This window comes from Mus caroli, chromosome 15 (assembly GCF_900094665.2).
Source record: "Mus caroli chromosome 15, CAROLI_EIJ_v1.1, whole genome shotgun sequence".
NCBI classification, from domain to species: Eukaryota; Metazoa; Chordata; class Mammalia; order Rodentia; family Muridae; genus Mus; species Mus caroli.
Window position 1 is genome coordinate 4,414,713 of NC_034584.1, and position 23,009 is coordinate 4,437,721.

Genomic DNA, 23,009 nt, shown 5'->3' on the forward strand with positions numbered 1-23,009 from the left:
AAAGCCAGTTTCAAAAGGTCACACCCTTTATGAAATTAGGAAGATAACACAATACTAAAATAGAAAAAATAGTGAATGTCAACTGTTAGGATCCGGGACAGGAGAAGAACGCAGACAGGGATGGAGCATAAGGGAACAGAGGTTCTGGGGAGCGGATGGAACTGTCCCACGTGCTGATTGTGTCGAGGTGAGTACATAAACCCACACATGTTACACGAATCCCCTCCCTGGGGAGATAGAAACCTCTTCCCCTCCTTACACGGCACCAAGGACAATCCTAAGTATGACTCCATCAAAGTCAACTTCGCAAATAGAACTACTTAGCAAGCATCGTAAAGGGGGTTATTTAAAGAAATGTGAGTGAGTCTGGAGCAGCCACACCACTGAAGTCTCACCCCCGACGGGTGATGACTTCTCCATAGACACATAAATGGGAGCGCCACCCCCAGTTAACGCTTCACAGCTTATAAAGGAACGACAACAAGCAATGCATCCATTCTCAGGGGTGTCTTGCAAGTAGCCATAGATGGTATGATGAAGACTTTGGCTCTTATGCTCGTATACAGTATGTCTTAAAATCACTCAACTATCTGCCCTCCTTAGAAAAACAGGTGTATTCATCATACAGTAATTTTTAAAATCAATACAACAGAATCAGCACTGGTCCCTATCACCTTCCTTGTAAAACACTTCAAGACTTGCTAAGGCAGACACCAATAGACTAGAATTTCACAGCCTGTGTACTGCCCTTACAGAGCACTCACAGATTCTGTGAGAATAGAGAGGTCATTTTATCACGTCTTAGTGATGCTTGTCCTTTTTGGATATTAGGAAGTTTCTTAGTCAGGATTTCTATTCCTGCTAAACACCACGACCAAGCAGCTAGGTGGGGAGGAAAGGGTTTATTCCGCTTACATTTCCATACTGCTGTTCATCATTGAAAGAACTCAGGACTGGAACTCCAGCAGGTCAGGAAGCAGGAGCTGATGCAGAAGCCATGGAGGGATGTTCCTTATTGGCTTGCTCAGCCTGCTCTCTTGTAGAACCAAGACTACCAGCCCAGAGATGGTCCCACCCACAAGGGGACCTCCCCACTTGATCACTAATTGAGAAAATGTCTTACTTACTTACTCAGTTGGATCTCATGGAGGCATTTCCTCAACTGAAGCTCCTTTCTCTGTGATAACTCCAGCTGTGTCAAGTTGACACAAAACCAGCCAGTACAATTGACCCCTTGTCAACTTGACACACAAACACATCACTAGTAAGCCTCAACCCTTACATTCTTCCTCATCCCCAAGATCTAAATAACTTTAAAAGTCCCACAGTCTTTACATATTAAAAGTTCAATCCTTTAAAAATATCCAGTATTTTTTAAAATTCAAAGTACTTTAAAATTCAGTCTCTTAACTGTGGGCTTCACTAAAAAACTTCCTTCAAGAGGGAAAAATATCAGGGCATAGTCACAATCAAAAGCAAAAATCAATCTCCAACCATCCAATGTCTAGGATCCAACTCACAATCTTCTGGCTCCTCCAAGGGCTCGGGTCATTCCTCCAGGCATGCCCTCTGTAGCACACACATTCTCTTCTAGGCTCCAACCGCCTGTACTCCACTGCTGCTGCTGTTCTTGGTAGTCATCTCATGGTACTGGCATCTCCAAAATGCTGCTGTCTTCCACTGTAACTTGGCTTCACCAATAGCCTCTCATAGGCTCTCTCCATGGTGCCAAGCCTCAACTCCTTTGCATGACCCCTTCAGTCCTGGGCCATCAATTGCAACTGAGGCTGCACCTTCACCAATGGCCTTCCATGGCCTCTCACAGTGCCGAGCCTCAGCTGCTCTGTGTGACCCCTTCATGCCTTCAAAACCAGTACAGCCTTGGTGACTTTTACACATTACCAAATCCCACTGCAGCACGAGGTACAACCTTGGCTATCTCTGGAACACAGCCTCTTGTGCTCCCAGGAAACACTTCCCAGAAGATGTCACCTCAACGATGCTGGTCTCTTCTTAATCACTGCTAATTTCTGCTCCAGCTAACTAGCATCAATAGTCCCAGTAATGCAAAGGTTTCACTTTAGTAGTTCTGGTAACTTGTCAATCACAGATGATTCTTCAGCCCCAGCTAACCAGAACCACAGAATCTTTACAATCAAAATAGCAATGGCCCTGAAAAGAGTTTTTAATCTTCCCTCTGGAAATTTCACAAGCCAGGCCTCCATCTTCTGCACTGTTCTCAACATTATCTTCCAAGCTCCTACACAACATCCCACAGAGCTCTTAACAATGAATGGATCTTCTAGCCCAAAGTTCCAAAGTCCTTCCACAGTCCTCCCCAAAACATGGTCAGGTTGTCACAGGAATATCCCACTATGCTGGTCTTAGTCAGGGTTTCTATTCCTGCACAAACATCATGACCAAGAAGCAAGTTGGGGATGAAAGGGTTTATTTAGCTTACACTTCCACATTGCTCTTCATCACCAAGGAAGTCAGGACTGGAACTCAGGCAGGTCAGGAAGCAGGAGCTGATGCAGAGGCCATGGAGAGATATTACTTACTGGCTTGTTTCCCCTGGCTTGCTCAGCCTGCTCTCTTATAGAACCAAGACTACCATCCCAGAGATGGCACCATCCACAAGGGGACCTCCCTCCTTGATCACTAATTGAGAAAATGCCTTACAGCTGGATCTCGTGGAAGCATTTCCTCAACTGAAGCTCCTTTCTCTGTGATAACTCCAGCTGTGTCAAGTTGACACAAAACTAGCCAGTACAGGAAGCTACTTAAGCAGGCAATTCAAGCTAAGTTCTAGCTCCATACAAATATGTGTAAGCATGTTCCTCCAGGAAACCCCAAGAAGGCATTTGGTGCCTGTCTCATGGCCACATCTTTCATATTCTGAAAGCAGATAAAAACCAGAACACTGTCTTTCACTATATATCAGATAGTATCTTTCTGCTTTGGCAATTAACACCTACTCCTAGATAAAATTGTACTGACTGATCACTGTGGCTATAGACAGTGAAACACTGTCCTAAGAGATATGCTAGATGTTATGACCAAGAAAAAATGCTAAAGAAAGCATGCCGGTACTACATCATCAGATTTATGCTAAATATCAGCATCTTCTATCCATTCCCAGGTTCTTTATCATGTATTCACACATCCTGAAAGATCAGAAAACAACCTTGTAAAACCTGGCTTTCTGCAAGGGTAACTGCCCCACCACTAGGCTGTGGGCAAATATTACAGACTCTATTATATACAAACATATTGGTCAGGTTCCTTCTAGGGTTTGTATTATTTAATTCTTCAAAAAGTGAATCAAAGTGAAATGCCATTAAGCTGATATCACTTTATTCAAAAATAATACATAATTCAAAGCAACTGCTATTCTCTAGGCAACCGGCAGCCTGATTGCTCTATAATAGAAATCAGATAATGGAAAGCTAGTTAATTCAAAGCCCACGTTTCCCCATTTCTTTGTGTTTTGCATTAAGAAGGTTTCACTATATTTGAGAAGGCAGATAAATGCCAAATGCAGTGATTAGGGTTTCACTTCTGGTGGCATCTGCACTGCAGGCAGCTCTGTGTATTACTCCTCACATGATCCTGACCTGGCAAAAACGCTTCTCCAATCCTGAGCTCGTAGAAGCTTTCAGGGTGGAGCAATTCTGCCTGAGCTGGGAGTCTGTGTCTGTAAGACAGGATCAGTTTATTCCCAGTAGCAAAGGAAGAACAGATGGAGCCCTTTGCTCCTCCCGAGACTAGCTCTCACATGCATGGCTTCAATAATTTGTTTGAAGTGAATTCCCAGATCACATATATCTATATTCAAATGTAAGAACAAAGACACATTCCGAAGCCAACTCTGTGTACTCCTGGAATATCCATTAACTTGAATCGCCTCCCTGCTCTCCTCCATAGGCATAAATAACAGAAGCTGACTACAGTCTGAGTGGTCATCACTTATAAATTAAGGCAAATAACTAGCTTCAGGAAGGGTCTTTTATTTTATGGCCCTTTCATATTCATCTATTCTTCCTCTTCAAGCTCTCCAAACCTGACATATAAGTATTCTCCCCTCACAAGAACATGCATGAAACTGTTACATACATGGTATATGTAATATGACATTACATATATTGTATGTAATACTTTTACAGGATATTGCCATTTTATATGCTTAGGTAATACATACAGCAATTTTCTTGAACACCAATGTTATTAATTTTAATTTCACATCTGGAATAACCTATGGTAGTGGGAGTACCTTCTTCATAATCTTCTGTCCTTTGTAAAATTTTGTATTTACTATTTTCAATAAGAAGAGAATTAATATATAAAAAGTTATCTTATTCCAGATGGGATGTGTCTGAAGGATTAGATCTTGTAGAGTAAGGGAAGATGCAAGCCCAAGTTCCCTTCAGGAATTCACACAATTAAGTAAAGAAAGAGTCAGCCAGTATTCTTATTGAAAACATTTGTTTTTAAGACAGGGCTAACTCTGCATCCAGGCTTTCCTGGATCCATACAGCCCAGGCTGACCTCAACTCACTGTGATCCTCCTGCCTTAGCCTCCCCAGAGCTATGAGCCACTATGCCCGCCTCTCTTTTTGTTTAATTAAACAGAATTCTGTAACTTTCTTCTCAGTAGATGTAGAGGACAATTTCCAATATCAGATTAATGGACCCTAAGAAAGAACTCTGTCCTTTTCCCTTGGTTAATCAGACGAACTCTGACACAACAATATTAGTGAAAGTTATAAATAATCCAGCCAATATTGGTGAAAGTGAGTCAGTGAGGCGAGTCGATAAATAAAACCCTTCTTGTGGAAAAGCCTCCAGGTCCCCCTTACTGCACTTGTCTCCAGTAGCTGAGGTGAAATGATAAGCTGCAGGAAGGTAGGTTCAGAGCACTTCCTTCCTCAAACCCCAGGCATCACTCATTCCAGGTAAAAACCACCACGGAGCTTCAGATCTATCCGAAGTACTCCATACTCACGTACCCTGGGCATATGGAACTGGACATATAGGGTCTACACTTCAGTTCATTCGGGACGTTGTGGAGAATGGCAGAAGAGAAGGAAATGGACACCTAGGGTAAGCCTTGTCCTTTGTTTAGCCATTCTCTCTAGTGGCCAGAAAACATCCCTTCAAATATTTTACAAACCTGTACTCCATTAAAAAATATAAAAGAAATGGACACATCTCTAGATTCTTTCAAACCAAGAAATTAAAACAAGAAAAGATTAATGACTTAAACAGTCTGGTAACAAACAAGGAGTTTGAAATAGTAGTTTTTTGTTTTGTTTTGTTTTGTTTTGTTTTTAAAAAAGAGCCTTCTAAGTTTAAAAAAAAAAAAAAAAATCTAGGCCCAGACCGATTGATAAGAGAATTTGACTAGACTTTCAATGAAGCCAATCCTTCTTAAACTATTCAGAAAGAAAGAAAAGGAAGGGAAGGAGCCAAGGGGAGACAGAGGGAGGAAGTGGAGGAAGGGAGAAAGCAAGGGGAGAGGGAGAGAAAACTTTCTGAATACTTTAGAAAAGAATGCAAACATTACCCTGCTACCCGGACAGGGAAGGGTGCAGCTTCTAGCACTCCAGACCGGTATCCCCAATGAACACAGATCAACACCATCAGTAAGATATTTGCAAACTCAATATAGACATACATCAAAGAGATTCTACATCATGACCAAGAAGATGCTGTTTCAGAGGTGCGGTGACAGTTCAGCACACATAAGTCAGAAAATGAAATAAATGATATAAACGGAATTAAAGACAAAAACCATATGATCATCTCAAAGGCTTTCACAAAATCCAATATTCCTTCAAGATACAAGTTCTAGAGAAAGCAGAACTAGAGGGAACAGACTTCAACGCAATAAAGGTTATATATGAGAATCTGATAGCCAACCTCATCTGAAACAAGGGCAGACTTGAAGTAAGCCACTGAAATCAGGAATGGCCACTGGCCCCACTGCTCCTTTTCAGTCCAGAGCTTGAAGCTCTGGCTGGAGCCACAGAGCAAGGGAATTAGAGGAATGCAAGCATGAAAGGAAGTCAGAGTACATTTACTTGAAGATGACATATTATACATCATAGATACCAAAAATTCTACCAGAAAGCTTGTAGAAACTATCAGTAATGTCAGGCGGGTGGGAGATACAGAACATCAGACGCTACCTTTTATGAAAAGCAAAACTCAACAAGAAGCTCCTCACTATACTGAACGAGGAATCACGAAGCGAATAGTGACTGCTGGGTGTTTTTAATGTCTTACAAGATTTATTCATATTAGTAATTAGGAGATTTTGTCAACTTAATTTTTCATTCATTCATTCACTCATTTATTACACTCCAGATTTTATTCCCTTCCCTGTCCACACTCTGACTGCTCTACATCCCATACTTCCTCCCCTGCTGGGGTTTTTAATGACAAAACAACCATGCAATAAAAGAAGTGGTCCCCAAGGGGCTGGCGAGATGGCTCAGCGGTTAAGAGCACTAACTGCTCTTCCGCAGGTCCTGAGTTCAAATCCCAGCAACCACATGATGGCTCACAACCATCTGTATAGCTACAGTGTACTCATATGCATAAAATAAATAAATAAAACTTGGGTCTCTAGCCCAGTGCCCACTCTAGTCTCTATTCCAAGGATGTGTTTATTTTCTTACATTCCAAGGAGGCAAAACTTGAAGCAACAGGTCACAGGGCAGTTTAGAGCCCCTTTAGCCTAACATTCTACTATATAAACAGATAACTAAGCTGTTTGGTGTTAACGATGCCGCCCACAACCACCACCACTCAATCAACGATTTTAACAGACCTTTCTTTCCAAGCTCTGTGGATTTGTCCAGGTCTCTATGTTTCTCTCCATCTGTCTACTCAAACAGTTCTGAAAACCTGTTTCTTAGCTCGTCATGTATACTTCACTTAGGGAACCTTTTCCTTGTTACTGTCTCTTGGTTTGCTCACTCCTCTTGATGCTATTATTTAAGGGTAACCATTTCAATCCTCTATCAACTCAACCAGCCTTTCCCATTAAATCCATCAGGAACCAGCCTTCCGTATGAGTTATAAATGATGCTCCCAAAACTGTATGTACGTTTTCTTATGCCCTAATCTCTTTATCTGTAGTAAGAACCTATACACAAAATATGATGAAAAAAACTTAAATATTTTCAAATCAACAATTAGTGCTCAGTGTCTTTCCTAGAAATACAGATATAGGTAATACATAAATTTGTTTTGGTAGTAGGGTTTCATGTAGCCCAGATTGGCCTCAAAGTCCATGTACAGCTGAGGATATACTTGAACTCCTGGCCTTCCTACCTTCACCTCAAAATTAACTGCTGGAATCACAGGCATTCACTAACATATCCAATTTATACCATTCAGTTCTGCGTACTGAACCTAAAGATTCATACATCTATACAGGCACACCACGAACTGTGCCATATCCCTAGCTTCAAGATAAGTTATTATCTCAGAGAATATTCACTAAGGTTCCAAGCAAGAAACCTCATTTCAGGGGCTGGGGAGATGGCTTGGCGGTTAACAGCACTGGCTACTCTTCCAGAGGACCCCTTTTCAATTCCCAGCACCAATACAGCAGCTCACAATTGTCTAACTCCAGTTCCAGGGAATCTGATACCCTCACACCAATGCACAAAAAGAAAAATTAAATGTTCACCAACCATTATAAATCTAACCCTTCCATTTCAACAAGAGTAAACAACTCTAAAACTCAGATCCAAATGTGTCATTCCTTGTTTTTCTTTAAAAGAAAGGGGGGGGGGGAGGCACAAAATAAAATCATTTTTATATTTGAGTTTAATTCAATATTCCTGATTGTAAATGCCTCTGTCCTGTTTTTACTCCTCAAAGATACAACTTTGTTTTACATTATGCATTATTATGCTTTTCAAAAGTTATCTATGCAGCAGACCCCGAGGATTCCGCAGTGAGGAAAACAATGTTTCTACACGCATGTGATTCATAACCTGGTCGAAGACATGAAACACAAGTAAGTATATAACATGAGGTGATGAAAGTTCCACGGAGAGAACTGTAGGATGGTGTGTTCTTCCAACAAGCAAGTGAAGCCCAACACGGCCAATGTGCAACCCTACCTGCACTTCCTGCATTTACTTATATTTCAACGTCCTTAGAGTTGAAAAATGCCACACCAAGAATAATATTAAAAATGTACAGTCAGCCGGGCGTGGCGGTGTATGCCTTTAATCCCAGCACTTGGAAGGCAGAGGCAGGTGGATTTCTGAGTTTGAGGCCAGCCTGGTCTACAAAGTAAGTTCCAGGACAGCCAGGTCTACACAGAGAAACACTGTCTCAACAAGCAAAAAAACAAACAAAACAAACAAACAAAAAAACAACAAAAACAAAAACAAAGAAAATGTACAGTCATTTAAGTTGGCTACATCAGAAATACTCAACTATAATAATTTTACGTGTTTAAGATTTTTTTGAGAATTTCATACATGAGTGCTGAAGTTTTACTTTTTGAGATTAAAGTTGATGCAATCAATTATTTCTCTTAGACTCTAGTGGTTTTTGTTGGCTCTCAGATGTACCCCTACAACTGTACCATGAGCTCCAGCCAGCTTCAGTCGTGTCGTGGCACTGGACTTCAGGAGAGCTGAATGCACTGCTAGAAGCTGCCTCTCTGCTGCTAACGTTCTGTCGCCTGACTTGTAGCTCAGAGTCTAGCACGGCTGCAGACGGGGCCGACAGACACACTACTGCGATGCTATAGTTATAGCAAACATTAGAGACAGGAGCTCTGTGATTCCGAGCAGTTGGTCGACTGTCTGAGACACTCAAGTGTGTGTCTCAACAGATTAAAAAGAGCTGAAACAACTGGAGAAGGCGACAGAAGGACCCCGTGGGAGCCGAGTGTTACTAAGGCTGGAGCCAAAGGAAAGTGACACAGACATTAAGCGCCCTCTTTCACACTCAGAAAATCACAATGGTTTGCTTTACTATTTACTAAATAATAAGATACACCTTCAAAGGCTGTAAGGTTCTTCTTGGAACCGCCATCACTACTGCAGTCCACAGTGGCTCCAGTCTCAGGATGCACGTGTGTGAATGAATGAACAAATGAATGAGTGCTAATATTTTAATGTTCCTATAAGTATGCCCAGAAAACCAGAGGTTCTGGGTCTTTTTTCAAAAATGTGTCAGAGTTAAACATAAATGTTTTAGTCGTGCAAATACGTAAAGCTATGAAGTCCACTGGATGGTGGCCTTCTCTTATTGCCATGGTGTTCACAGGCAGGATCCTTTCAACGTTTTAAAGGTGAACTTCCTTCTGTCGCAGGGGATAAGCCTTCACAATTGCTTAGAAATACACACGGTGTGCGCAGCTCCTCCTATGGACTGCATGGCCACCAGGCTCGTCCTTTCTTAACTAAAGGCTGAGCCGCTGGGAAGCACTGGGTTGGGGGAAGGGATGGTGTAGATCAGCCAGTCTACAAGGCCCTAACAAGTCTTATAGAGAGAAAAAAACAGAAACTACCACTAGACTGTAAAGGCCAGAGTTTATGTTCTATTGGAAACAAAACATTACAAACATCAGATGCAAACTTCATTTCACTCTCAAGACTAGAGAAGAAAAAGAAGATACGTACCGCATCTGTGATGTGGATCTCATAGACCCTTTGGAAAGTCCTGCGCTCGAAGAAGACAAGTTTGCCACTGCCACACCCCCTTTGAACGGAGGTACCGGTAACTATGAGTTTGTCATCAGGGCTGAAGCAGCAGTCGGTCCTACACACAGGAGAGTGGTGAGTATGAACGCGTGGCTCTCAGACAGCAGGGCAGCATCAATGAGTGAATTTAAAGCACACAAACATCCCCTCCAAAGAGCTAATGCCCAATACGATGTAGACATCAGCATTTTAAGTAACTGGATGGGTCTTCACAATAATGTTATGAGGTTGGTGTTCTCCTCACATACTTATGAGGAAGCGAAGACAGAGAAGTTAAATAAGCCTTGCACAGTGGCATCCAGGATGATACTTCTGGGGCTCAAATGTAGGCAGGTGACTGGAATCTTTGCTCTTAACTTCCACATTAGGACATGTTTTAATGTAAAACGAGTATGGGAAACGTTCAATCCAGGGTACCCACAGCCAGCCAGTCAGCCAGACAGACAGACAGACAGATCTGATAAAGTCCTGGCCACTCTTAAGAACTGTCTGCACTTGCTCCATCACCACGATCACCTTCCAAAAGTCAAGCCTTGTGACAGAAGAAAACTGCACGGTGGGGAACAAGCTGGTGTCTTTGATGCCACGGCTTCATTTTAGGAGCCTTGGCCACTTAATTGTGAATAATTGACATTTTACTCAAAGAAGTTATGTAGTAGGCACTGTTGTAGCAGGTGTGATGGCTCAAAGGCTCTTGTGTCTATTCTAAGCTGAGGTACCTCGGTGGGGTTTGTTATCAGGCGACAATGCCACAGGCGGTGGCTCTGCTGGAGTGGGCAGGCTGCTACCACACAGTGTCTCATATTTGATGTGTCTATTACCTTCATACCCTCCCTGTTGGTCATTATTTAACACAGATGTAAAGTTTCACTTCTTCCAAAATAGAAACAGTTTCCTAGGCACCAATTCCAGGACTTAGCGGTTAAATCCCACCTCAGCTGCCCCAGAATAATCTCCGAAAGCTTCAGTTGCCAAACTTAGTGGCCTGGAGATAATGTGTTTGGCCATTCCAGACAAGACAGTGTGAATGACAAAAGGACCTCTGTGTTTACATAACAAATATACACACAACATTATGGGCAAATCAACATCATTTGCCCCCAAAACAAATACACAAAATTAAAAAAACAATAACCAAACAAACAAACGAACCAAACACTTCTCAAGTCCCTTCCCCAGAAAACTTAAAATGCTCGATGCAAGGCAACAGTATAGCAACTGCTTTTCCATTCTCTTATGTTAACTACATAACAAATATGCTACCTGAGGGGCTGGAGACATGATTCGATGTTTAAAAGCACTGGCTGCTCTTGCAGAGGACCCAAGTTCAATTCCTAGTACCCATAGGACAGCTCACAGCCACCTGTAACTCGAGTCTCAGGGGATCTAATGCCCTCCTCTGGCCTCCTCAGGTCTCAGGCACATATGTGGTGAACAGACAAAACATTCACACAGAGACACATTAACAACTTAGAAAAGATAATACAACTTACATTGGGAACAAGGTAGGAAGGTCTGAGGCTGAAAACAATGGCTTATTAAATTGCCGGACATCCCATAATTTTAATGTATCATCGCCTAATTGAGGATAAAAAAGAAAAAAGGACAAGTGAATTTTGTACAAAAGATCTCAGGCCAGCTTAAAGTTTGCCCAATCGTATATAACTATACAGAAGGGAATATGGAAAAAAGTAAAGAAAAATGGAGAGAGGGGAAGGAGGGAAAACCCCATGCACCTAAGCATATTTCCCCTTTTAATTGTTTAGGGAGTTGCAAAAAATAGTATAAAATTATATGACGGTAAGTTATCCTCCCAGCAATTACTTTCCGGATTGATTAGCATCTGCCGGCAAGTCTGGAGAATGTACACCAATGCACTGCATTGGAGCAGATGGCGGCTCCCCGAGCTATGCGTGTATAACCTGCTTCCTTGGGAGGCCTTAATTTCAGAACCAGCAGGACTGAAAATAGTTCAGCTCAGCACAGATTATTTTTCCGATTAGCATGTGGGTGGAATGCTCCATTGACACTACTGGTATTCCTTGCCCCTCAGAGTAATCCCGCCCTGGCTATTACTCTTCATTTTGCTGGGAAAGTACAACTTTCCATGCTACTTAAAGAGTAATGAATATTCTTTTAAGAATACTGTTTTTATATTTCTATAGAGCTACTCACAAACCCCTGACTAGAACAAGAGCCAAGCTCAATGTCTTTGCTGTCCTTTGTCCCCAATGCCCATAGCCTATGACTGGCCTCAGCCCTTTGAGTCCAATAAGGATCAGGATGAGCTGTAGTTGAGAGTGGAGTTAATAAACCCCTCTGTCCCCAGGGACTCTTCCTCTGAAACCTGGCTTTGGGCAGGGACTAATCCATAACTTGTTGAAGTCACAACTTTGTACTCTAAGAACTTCCTAAAATTCACCTTTGGAATGTCACCATATTGTCACAAGTGAGTTCATAGGCTGCCCCCATTGTTCGTCGTCCCCTCTGCTAACACACTGCCTTACCCATGTGAACTGGATATGGCAAACACCAGGAACAACAAACATGCAACCAGATGAGTAGATATAAGCTGATAATCCAACAATATAGAATAAAGCATAGCAGTTAGATACTAGAAAGTCTGCCTACAATACTAAACTATATTAGTGTTTAAACTAAGAAGTGGGGCGCATACCAATGGCCAACGAACAGAGGATTTGAAATACTAGGCATGGAATAATAAGAGTAGGAGAGAACAAATAAAGGCACGTAGCTGGGCAGGTGGATATACATTTGTGTAGCAACCAGCATCTGAAGGCAACAGGGGAATTGAGAGTTTGAGGCTAGCCAATTGAGTTCCCACCTGAGCTAACTGCAAAGACACCATGGTTTACAGATATGACTCAGTGGTAGAGTGCTTGCTAAGAATGCATACCCAGAGAATAAAACAAATGTGGATGATCATTTACAAAAGACCAAAGACCAAAGCAAAAGCCAGACACAAAGACCAAAGTCCTATTAAATTTGATGGGGAAAAAAAAAAAAAGAGCTGGGCATGGTGGTGCACGCCTTTAATCCCAGCACTCAGGAGGCAGAGGCAGGTGGATTTCTGAGTTCGAGGCCAGCCTGGTCTACAGAGTGAGTTCCAGGACAGCTAGAGCTACACAGAGAAACCCTGTCTTGAAAAACAAAACAAAACAAAACAATCCTAAATGAAAAAACATAATTTATAAATTTTGACTGGTAATTTTTGTATTGTTTCTTTACATATGCATTTCTTTATTTATTGCATGTATGTACAAGAACAAGCATAAGCTTGCATGTGAAAGTCAAAGGACAACAAAGTGGAGTTGTCTTCACCTTCCATCACACAAGCTCTAAGAACACAATGACCTTGCTTAACAGGCTCGACAGCAAGCACTTAAATTGCTGAGCCATCTTGCAAGTCCAATTAGTAACTATGGATGCAGACAATGCTGCCAAGTTAAAAACACGTTTTCTTCATCATCATCATCATCATCATCAGACTGACAAAGGTACATTAACAAAAACACAGTCCCACGAAGCCTTGGGATATTAGTGTGACATTTGTTAAGAGTTAAAATTATCTTCTTATATACAGGAACACATAGCAAGATCTGGTTACCTACCTCCACGAGAAGCAAGGACATTACCATCATAGGAAAAAGCCACACAAGACGTGTCTGTGCCAGGGTCGTGAGCCTGCTTGTAGTGGAATTTAGGGTGAACCTATGAGGAAACACAAGCAAAGTGTTATCTTTTTTATATTCAGGCAAGACTAATTTTGTGCAAAGAACATTTTATTTTATCATTCAGGAAATTATATACATATTAGATAAAATACTAATTTCATCTGATTATAGTTTTGCTCCTTTAAAAAAACTGAAAGGCTCTAACAAATTTTACTTGCTTTAACAGAGATAAGTCTTAGCAGGACGCATTTTTTTTTAAAGCAACAGAAAATAACATTTTTTTGTATTATGCTTTTGAAGGTATTGAGATCATTCCCTACCTTACTTGAGAGATATTTAAATAAAATATCAAACAACCATATTACTTATTTAATACAAAATGCCCATTTTATTCTTAGTATATTCCAGACACAGTGCACACAGCTGTGGCCCTTGGACTAGCCAATGTGCCCATTTATGGTGGATGGTGGATGGTGGATGGTGGATGGTGGATGGTGGATGGTGGATGGTGGATGGTGGATGGTGGATGGTGGATGGTGGATGGTGGTGGTGGAGGTGGTGGCAATGGTGAGGATAGTAAGTCTCACACGATGTTTAGCATATCCTAGGCATCGTGTCTACAGTGTCATTGACAGAGTCTTAAACACATCAGCGTCCGAATGTCTCAATCATGGTGGCATCAAAGATGAGAGAGTTTCCATCCAGTAGCTTCTAGGGTTCTTCCCCCACTATTTGGGAGGCTGAGGCCTCACTAGTAGAGTGAGACCCTGTTTGAAAAACAAAACAGAATAAACAAAACCAAAAATTCAAAGGACAAAAAGCTCTCGAAATGCTGAAAATAAATAGGAGGATGGAATCAAATGCTTTAAGTAGAGAAATCTAAATAAATTAGATAAATAAAATGGGGAAATTATTAGCAAATTCTGGTTCTAGAGCAGGGTTACTAGCCTCAAGTGTGAACCTGGCCAGGCTGCTCATTCTACTTACCAGTTTACTGACCTTTCAGATACACACCTATGCCTTTCCACCATTCACACCAACTCATTAAGAGATCAAGTCACTCTGAATCTACTAGCTAGCTCCCTTCCTGGTGTCAGAGCCACAAGCTTAAGAAAACTAAAGCAGATACTACTTCCTAAAAAGATGATGAAACTCAATTATGCTGCCTAGATGTAGATTCTGAGAGTGAGAGGAAGCAAGCACTAGGTTATCTCACGAAGCGGGCTTACTGACATGTGACTAATCCCCTGTCCCTCTTTCTAAGACCCTTAGTAAGTAGCAAATCTCTTCTCACTGGAATTTATTTTCAAGTGTAATTGTGAGCAAACAATTACTTCCAATCACAGGTTTGAGTTCTCCTAGCGTGCTCAGTAGTGCCCCAACTGGTAGAGATGTCACCAGAAGTGAATTGCATGAAATGACTGTCCTCATACATGCAAAGCAACAGGAAAAAACTCTGTCTACAAGACAACAGTATTGGTTGGTTAGTGCTGAGTTTCACTGACACTCTGAAAAGACAGAGTGAGAGAGGAAACCACAGGACTGACTGCTTGAGCAACTTTCAAAGAGGGCTCCTCTTGCAGCAGCAGAGCGAGATGAGCAGTATACACGTTTAGCTCTAGAGATAACCTGCTGTTCTCTGGTCAGGGCTCTAGCTGGGAAAGTCTGGGATCCTGACACATAACTGGATATTTGGCTAGCTATCTCATAGAAAGCTAGTTCTATAGATACCCTGCCCCCAAACTCCGGGAGCTCTCTGCTTAAAGACTCTTGTCTAGAAAGATCAAGAATGTTTTGTGTCCTAGAAGATGCTGCAAATGTCATCCCCCAATAAGACAGCAAATATTTCTGATTAGGATCTGCCCCTGCCTCCTACCTTGGCTGCTAAATCAACAGGTAGGATTAAATCTCAGTATTTCTCAGCTGGTAAAGTGTTGGGTCTAATAACGGAGAAACTAAAAGAGCTGTTGGATAGCAGCTACTGGCAGGGGTCGTGGCATATCTTGACTCTGGATATGGGAGATGCTTAGTCAAGGGAGCTGGGATGCAGGACTAGATAAACACTAGATAAACAGCTCTTTGTTTTAGGTTCAGGTTGGGACCTCTACATTGAGCCCAGAGACGTTTTCACTCCTCCTTCTTTCCTGAGGGCCTGGGTCACCATCTGTACTTGAAGACTATCAGCCTCATCTGGCTCCTTTCCCATTTTCCTTCATTGGCATTTTGGAAATAGATTTCTTAACTGTCTAACCCTGCACTGGCATCTACTTCCCGAAGAATCATAATACATACAGACACTAGGGAGCAGGACAAGCAGAGGTTAGTGAAAGCATGCACAGCCTTACTGCTTTTGAAACTCAGTCAGTGGGTGAGAAAACACTCGTTACCGTCCTAGCTGATCAGAGACATGCTCCCAGCTAGCCCCTTAACGCAATGGTTCTCAACCTGTGTGTTTTGACCCCTTTGGGGTTGAAGGATCCTTTCACAGGGGCCATATATCAGATATCCCACATATCAAATATTTAAATCATGATTCATAACAGTAGCAAAATTAAAGTTATGAAGTAACAATGAAATAGTTTTATGATTGGGGGATCACAACGACATGAAGAACTGTATTAAAGAGGCGCAGCATTAGGAAGGTTGAGAATAACTGCCTTACTATCAAGAGGCATGTGGGTCAGGGGTCAAGATGAGTGAGCCATCCTAAACCCCACAGCTCTGATTTAACATCTAGCTAACCACAGAGCCAAAACCCAGCCTGGAAGAAATCAGCTGTACTGGCCCAGACAAGACAAATTGCATGGCGCCATACAATTTTCTCAGAATTCAACATTCTGCCAAACCATATCCATCATAAACTGGTCCTGTTTCCCTTCGTTTCAACGTTACTGTACTTCAGTATGCCTCGTACTTAAAATGGTCATGGCACCTGTCTTTTGCCCATTTTGTGCCTACCTATGGGAGTAAGAATTCACTCTAGCAATGTTTGTTAACTCTGGCCATTGTTAGCTTCAGAGAACCATTCTCTAGATGTTGTCGTTTATTTCCAGTGATTATAGTCATTTCTTTTATACATTTCCTAATATCAGGTTAACATAGTGTGATATGGATGATTAAACAGCGAGAGGAGAGATTGCCTGGAGACGCCTCATCTGACACCACACAGTGCTTTTCCTTATGGTGCTAGATAAACGTGGCCTCATATTTCTGACGTTTCCTTTTTGATGCTTTTCCTGTCTATTTTCCTTTCTCTTTTAGTTACCTATTGCTGTGACCAAATGTCTTAACAAAAAGCCACTTAGGCAAGGGAGGATTTGTCTTGGCTCATAATTTGAGATTACAGCCCATCATGGCAAGGAAGCTCACGGCAGCAGGAGCAGCTCGCAGATGTGGCACGTCACACGGGTGGCACTAGGAGCTTCCTCACATTTGGGATGACCATAAAAGGCAGGCCAACTGGCTTTATCCTTTTTAACCCTTTCATTAGTCTGATGCTCATATTCGGTCTCTGTCACTCAATTCATCCTATCTAGAAAGGCCCGCCCTCTGAGACACCCCAAAATGTGCCTCACTGGTTAATTTCTTAATCCAACCAACTTGAGAATGAACATTACAGATCAAACATTTCCTCTACCATTCATGACTCCCTTTTTCTTTCCTTTCTTTTATTCTTTCCTTTCTTTTAAAGAAATGATTTAGAGATAAAAGACAGTAATGATGATGCAGAGATGACACGGGGGTTAATGACTGCGGTTGAAGCATGAGGATAGAACTTTGGATTCCAGCACACACGGATAAGTGCTACATGCTGTCCATCAAATGACAGTAACCAACAATGGAGGACACAGAACAGTCCACTTATCATTCCTTAAACCGTGAAATGAATTAATGGAAAATTGAGGATCTACATTTACAATGCAATAACGTTTACAGAGAGTCCTTCATACATATAGCAAAGAACTAAAGGTAAGACGTGGGATCTTCCCGACCTGATGAACCATTGGGAAGGCGGACACATGTTTGGCCGCCATTCTACGAAGCATTTCCTAGTTTTAAGTCCATCAGGTCTGGAGTATGACAGAATGCTTAAGTACTGATCTTGAGCTACTGGTGGGGAACTCACACAGAGAGAAGGAGGACATACTTATGAGCAGGACTGCACTTCCCAGCAGAGTTCTAACTTAGTGCAGGTTCACTGCTGCAACCACCACAGGCCCACAACAACCAGTATGATTGAGCATTTGTTTTCCATCTGGGTTTGGCACAAGGACAGTCCAGCTTTCATTCACAAACAGGCTATGTCGCAATGATATGCCTGTTCGGTCATCTCAGACCACGTGACTGCCGTGTATGACTACCTAGGGTTCTATCTGGTGGCCAGCTGGAAGCTGCAGCTGCGGAGAACGCTCAGCCACTGAGCTATGTGAGTCACAGGCAGAATATGACGCCAGTGCTCTGGAATCTTCTGGCTCCCTGTGTGCTTGCAAATTGAAATTCAAGGTGTTTACTTTAGTCTATAAAACAAGCCCCTTAAGGCTAGGGCAAAAGTTACCTTCACATTAATCTCTCTCTTATAAAACCTAGCTGAGATCAGTTGGTAGACCAGTTAGGTGCTCTAGACTTATGCTTTAGAAGTGTGGGTGGGTAAAACACTCACAAAGGGTTTGTACTTTTACATTTTCAAGAAGGCACCAAGTGAAGAAACAGCTTGTCTTGGACTTTGAGACTCTGGCTCATAATCATGAGATATCATACAGAATCATTTGAGTTGGGGATAATGTCTGATTAGATTAAATATGTGACATGTATGTTTAACTGTTCTGATTTTAAGCAAATAAAATTTTGATTAGAAAAATGGGGTAACCAATACAGAATTCCAGAATCTTCTACAGGTCTCCAAATGAGGCTATCACTTAAATCACTAAAAGGAATGATTTAATTCTCCCAGAGACAGTCCAAGAACAGGGTTTCCCAGAGAATGCTGTGTGTAACATCATCATATTGGAGGGCCATGGCCAAGCAAGCCTGGGAAACTAGAGTTTATTTGCATACCATGGCCTCGTCTTGAAGATTCACAATACACATCAGTATATTAAAAGCCAGGGTCTTTTAAGTAACCGTCCTGGAATAAATCAACCTCTCTAACATTCCCCTAAGTTTGACTATGGAACTATTTTTTCAGATAACATACACCAGCATGGACTGAACTAATACTCTCTGGTCCTTAAGTGGGAAACATGCATCTTGAGCAAGGCTTGGTGGACTTGCCTGGAAAGGACGGACCAAACAGTAACTATTTTAGACTTTGAGAACTTTACAGATCCTGTCACAAGGACTTACTTCTGCTGAGTACCGCAGACAGACACAGTACATGGACAAATGGACACAAATGTGTGTCAATAAACAAAAGCCCACAAAACAGCATCCACACAAGGAGATGGCAAACTAGGTTTGGCCCCAAACTAGCTGATTTGTGGATTAGAAAACATATATAATGTTTAAGGAAAAGTCCTATGCTTACTAGATCACTGTTAGTCCGAATGAAGGTATCCCTTGTAATTTAGAAATAATCTTAACTTGTTATACTGGTGGTGGCAATAATAACAAAAAGTATGATGATAATAACAGTAGCTACATTTATCTAATATGTTGCTACTTGGGACAGCTACACTATATTCGCTAATTTCCTCCTCTCTGAACTACACATAATTATCTCATTTGGCCAACAAGAAAACTTACCCATATATACACGACAATAAACTGTCAGAGCAAAAAGTCAAATACTTGCCTCTGGCTCCAGGAGATAGGCCACTCACTCAAATATCTACTTTTTGAAAAAACTGTCATGTTCCCTTCTTTGCGTATGCATGGGACAGCACAATAATAATAGCCCTCAGTGAATCCAGTCACCTTACAGCCCCAGGACCAGCAGTGTAGCTTGAGACTGGTAACACGGAGTAACTGTTCCTCCAACTATGTAATTCATCACTTTACACTATTACACATTCATTGGTCTAAGGCAGACACTACCCATCTCTTGTCTAAACAGGGGCAATAAAACACAACAAGAACAACACACACAGACATAACTATAGTAGCTATCAGCAGCTAGCATTACTGTGAGCTACACACTGGTGTCTATTAAGCCTGTCCACCCTTTGCATTTCCTCATCGGTGCTGCAGGTGCTCTCATTGCCAGCTGCCAAGGAGAGAATGGGATGCATAATAAGGTAGGACTAGCTGTCCTGGGTCAGCTCCTCCTGACACTCGGTTGCAACTAATGTGGATCTGGACTGTTCTCGAAGCACCCCACTGGTCTCTTCCTAGGCTCTTTCTCTCTCAGAACACCCAGGAGAATTGGTAGGTGAAAAGTAGAGATGCAATAAGAACAAAGTGTGGCCCAGTGAGCAATGCACCCCTTTCTAGAAAACAAAGTACCACTCACAGGTCTATGTAAATTTGGTACATAAGCAAGCAGTGACAAGAATTTATTCAAGATCATATGGAAAGTCTCTAAAGTAACTTAAAATTTGGCAAAGAACAGAAAACAGGGGCTGACAATCAGGAAATCCCACTGTGTGGAATATTATTGTTTCTCCTCTAGCTCTTCAGTTTGGGGTGGGAACGTAGACTGTCACAGATACAAATGTGAACACAAGGGTGACTCCCGAATCAGCTCTTTAATTAAAGGGGAACTTGGAAACCGCCATGCCAATGCCGGAAGCACAGTGCCATGGAATGACCTGCCTAGACAGGAGGGAAAGCCCGTCGGTGCCCCCTTTGAAGTCCAGCTGCCTGAGATTCACTGGCAGCCGACCTTCAAAGAGAGCCGACGCTTCCTTCCCTCAGCCTGGCCGCCAAGCTTCCCGGGCAGCTGGGCGACTTAGCCACTCTCTGCCCAGCTGTCTGTGAACTCTGGCAGTCAGTTCAAGTGAGGGATAGTGAGGTGGTGGACAAGTGGGGGCAGGAGAAGGAAGAGAGAAGGCGGGTGGCCGGCCCAGTGGCGCCAGGGAAAGGAGGATGCTGGGGTTTCCTGGGAGTCAACCTTATCAAAGTCAGTCAAAAGACCACGCTTCCAAAGAGAGCGCAATCCAACTACGCTACCAAGCAAACTGCCAGGGGCAAGAGAAATTTCAAATCTGCATGCTTACCAACACTAAGTAAAGCTTAAGTGTGCCCTTCTAAACTCTGGTCTGGTTCCTCCAGAAAAAAAAAAAAAAAGTCTATCCCGAAATGGGGAGACAGGGAATCAAGCCAGCAGCCAATCATCAGCACTGTACAGCCCCTCCCCGATTCTGACTTTGCAGCGGTGTGAAGCCAGCGCTTCTTGAGGATGTTGGGGGCTGTTTGTTTTGTGACAACCCTCTGTTCCCCTGGCAGCCAATAGCTGCAACAACTTTTTTTGAGCCTGTGCAGCAGATGCCTGGGGAAGATTGGCTCCTTTAACATAAACAGCACCGGTGTACAATGATGTTTATCCTCAGGGCCTGCGTTCTAGACACCGAGAAGAGTGTTATCAGTTACAGGTGCAAAATGGATGCTGGCTGAAAATAAGCTCTAAAGAAGTCTAACCAAGAACAAACAATAAATCTGAACTCAGTAAAGACAGGAGGCCATCAAGATGGCTGAAACCATAGATGAATGGGAAGGAAAACGTACAGGCTATGAGCACAGGAATAAAGAGAAGGATCTACCGTTTAGAGTTCTCTGCAAACTAGAGATTAAAGGGAGAGGAGTGGTTAAAAGCTGGTGGGAAAGTTTGTAAATTCACAGAAGACTTGCTCTAATTTATTACAACTTGAACAGAAAAGAAATGCATGGATGGGCTGCTCCTGGACACTACCACAAAATGAAGGAAAGACCTAAATATTAAGAGGGACTAGCTCACTAAGTTACTAGCTACAGCATCTTCCCTGCTGAAAACTAGAACCAAGCAACCAGCTTTCAGGTTGTCACTGTTAGAGACATATAACCCAAAACGTATTATTTGGATTTTAAGCTATAATAGTAAGGTCATTAAGTGGAGTACCAAACAACATTTGGTGGAAGTCGCCCATTGCACAAACACTTGTGTAGTCCTTAGATTCGTAAGGCATGCCAGGTATGACAGGTAGCAAGATGGGCAAGATGGCTCCTTACTAACAAGGACCTTTAAAAATTACTGAGAATAAACTGCATATCAAATAATAACTTTAGGATAAACTGTACATTAAATAACAGCAGTCTGCACAAGCTATAGTAAGATCAACACTTGACAGAAACTTTACCACTGCAGTAATAACGGAGTTGACTTGGGAAGGCAGGAAAGAAAAGCCAGGCCAAGCCTGATAAGGATGCTTAGTCATGGTCTTTGAAAGATTAAACTCTACGAGTACAGAAAATACTGCTACACTTGCAGATCAAAAATATCGAAGATTGTGACGTGTGACACAGCCCAGTTCTTTGGGCATGCGGGTGGGACGCCACAGAGCTGTGAAGCAGACAAAGCTGCAGGGCTCTGTCTCGTCATCCGGGACCTTATTTGTCTTTGCACAGAGCTTGGATTTTCACTGTGGCTGGTGCTGACAGACCATGTGATCATTCAGTATCTTAAAAGATCACCTTGTTGTCCTTAAGAAAAGCAGGCGGAGAGAAGGGAGACTGCAAGGAAATAAGTCAGAGATGCCCACTGTGGGCCGGGGGAGGGCGTGAGTCTGAGCCCTGGAGAAGCAAGGACAGAGTACTATTGATTTCATCAAATTAAAAAGAAAAAAATCCAGTCAGAGGCTTGGGTACAGTCAACTCTGGATAACTTGTGAAGGGGATCCAACAAATGCAGCCTGCCACAGACAATGGAAGGCCAGAGGCAATGAGGTGCACAGGAGAGTCCAGCAAAGCTTGGGGAAATGGACATTAATCATGACAGAGTGTGCTGAATAAGAAGAAAAAGAGAGGCTGCCAAGATGAGGAGGATGAAAAGAAAAATGTATTTAGAAGTCTGGAATAGGATTAACCTGAAAACCAAGGGTTTCTCAAGTTTGGCTTACAGTCAGAGCACAGGAGGGAAACACACACACACACACACACACACACACACACACACACTATAGAGTTTCAGAATAAAACAGAAAAATAAGTACTGCTTTAGAAGTACAATGTAGAAGTCAAATCATCTTTTTCTTGTCTCTAGAAATTGTTCCAGAGTTAAAAGTATTAAATGATATGGGCACGGGGAAAAATCCTAAACAGAACAGCAATGGCTTGTGCTGTAAGATCAAGAATTGACAAATGGGACCTCATAAAACTGCAAAACTTCTATAAGGCAAAAGGCACTGTCAATAAGACAAAAAGGCCACCAACAGATTGGGAAAGGATTTTTACCAATTCTAAATCTGATAGGGGATGAATATTCAATATATTCAAAGAGCTCAAGAAGCGGGACTCCAGAAATTCAAATAACCCCATTTAAAAAATGGGATTCAAAGCTAAACAAAGAATTCTCACCTGAGGAATACCGAATGGCTGAGAAGCACCTGAAGAAATGTTCAACATCCTTAATCATCAGGGAAATGCAAATCAAAACAACCCTGAG

The 23,009-nt window shown here is 42.2% G+C and overlaps 1 protein-coding gene across 1 annotated transcript in view; it reads right to left on the reverse strand.

Moving 5' to 3' along the window:
• The window catches only part of Wdr70 (WD repeat domain 70), a 204,287-nt gene that overhangs the window by 29,141 nt on the left and 152,137 nt on the right, over positions 1-23,009 (reverse strand). The window contains exons 11-13 of the mRNA XM_021183813.2: positions 13,373-13,472; positions 11,234-11,318; positions 9,660-9,798 (exon numbers count right to left, since the gene is read on the reverse strand). Coding sequence (XP_021039472.1) covers positions 9,660-9,798; positions 11,234-11,318; positions 13,373-13,472 — 324 coding nt within the window. The remainder of the gene's footprint in view (positions 1-9,659; positions 9,799-11,233; positions 11,319-13,372; positions 13,473-23,009) is intronic.